Here is a 1,493-nt window from a genome sequence, read left to right on the forward strand (position 1 = left end):
AGCACAAACCTTAAAACTGCCTGGCCTTTTCAATGTCGATCTCAATGCTGAAAAGAAGTTAAGTGAGATTACAAGAAATCTGCTTAAATCTCATTTCAATTACAACATACAATACACTTACTTCATAAAAATTTTGCTCAAAAAATCACCAAAGGAGACAGGAAATTAATTTTTATTTTGGAACAATTACCAACATCTACAAACACAACCTATTTTAAGCCTTCCTCTGCAATTCCTCATTAACGATGGAAACTTGAAGGTAACTCTCAATTAAACAACATAATCAACGGTAAACTTAAACATGTTGCAAACAGCCAGATGTCAAATATGGTCTGGTATTATTGATATCCGAATACAATTGTGCTCCAAAAAAATCATGAAATGGAAATAATATTAGCGACTAAAACATGTAAATCCCCTCCTTTCAACAAAATGTCTGAAAATGACACCATGGGAAGAGCTTTACATGCTTTAGAGAAATAAGGCTCCACTCCACAATTCGCTGCCTGCCTGCTTCTTGTGAATTTCGCCTGCTCACGATGATGTCAGCCCGTCTCGCAATAAAATTTTCTACGGCACACTCGTATTGCTCAGACGGTCGTCCATTTCTAACATCACATCCTGTCCCCCAATGCCTTCTCACAAAATATTTGGGTAAGAACCATGTCTGGATATTCGAGTTGCCGACATATCCGCACATGCACACTTGTCTTTTGAACTGAGCTAGAAGCTCAACCTCCAAACACATTTGACAACCTTGTCTGCAATCAAGTCAGATCTGAGGCTAAGGCTCCTTCAATGTGATTGGCACCGGTATTAATCAAATGGGTCGTACTCTCCACTACCTCAAGATCGTATCCTTACACGGCATGCATACAAAGCCATACAATTGAATATTGTGGTTACCCACTTCTCCGAAAGGGACCTAACTGATGCATATGGCATGCATGAGTATGTGCACGAGCATGAGATCGACAAAATATTGATGACCCAATTGCCCATACCAGCTACTGGCAGCCGGGGGTTTGCCATAGTGCACCCCATCACTGCAATTGTTGTCATAATGCCACGGGTATGTGAGATCAAACCCATCGACAACACCCCACAAAAGGTTTGCCTTCTTAAACTTCTCCACGAGCATGCTATTGAACACTTCCATCTTATGAGGATTGAATGCCGCACCCCTTGCCCATGCCGCCGTCGCAATCGTTGTCCTGTAAACAACACGAGGCTTCCTCCCCTGCACTCCATTGAGCAGAGAGGTCCAGAACTCAACTGCTTTATCAGCTCCTTCCTCTGCAAATTGATGCAAATGTTTCCAATACATACCATCATGCAGACCCGAATTCAGAATGAGAGCATCCGGTGCTTTTTCCTCCCTGAAAAACGAGGCAACCTGCTCATGAAACTTCTCATCATGAAGAGAAAAGAGGCCCTCATGATTCAACGATACATTGGAGTGCCCATTGAACATGCTTGTGATCCTCACAAAT

At 42.3% G+C, this 1,493-nt stretch overlaps 1 protein-coding gene across 4 annotated transcripts in view; it reads right to left on the reverse strand.

Annotated features, from left to right (window-relative positions):
* Positions 1-318: 318 nt before the first annotated feature.
* Positions 319-1,493, reverse strand: part of LOC147463022 (uncharacterized) — a 4,100-nt gene continuing 2,925 nt past the window's right edge. For all 4 annotated transcript variants that reach the window (XM_086486708.1, XM_086486716.1, XM_086486719.1 and 1 more), the window contains exon 2: positions 319-1,493. This exon is cut by the window's right edge and continues 911 nt beyond it. In XM_086486708.1, coding sequence (XP_086342834.1) covers positions 926-1,493 — 568 coding nt within the window. In that variant the 3' untranslated portion in view covers positions 319-925.

The sequence above is a fragment of the Adiantum capillus-veneris genome, chromosome 2, assembly GCF_014529385.1.
Source record: "Adiantum capillus-veneris isolate H3 chromosome 2, ASM1452938v2, whole genome shotgun sequence".
Lineage (NCBI taxonomy): Eukaryota > Viridiplantae > Streptophyta > Polypodiopsida > Polypodiales > Pteridaceae > Adiantum > Adiantum capillus-veneris.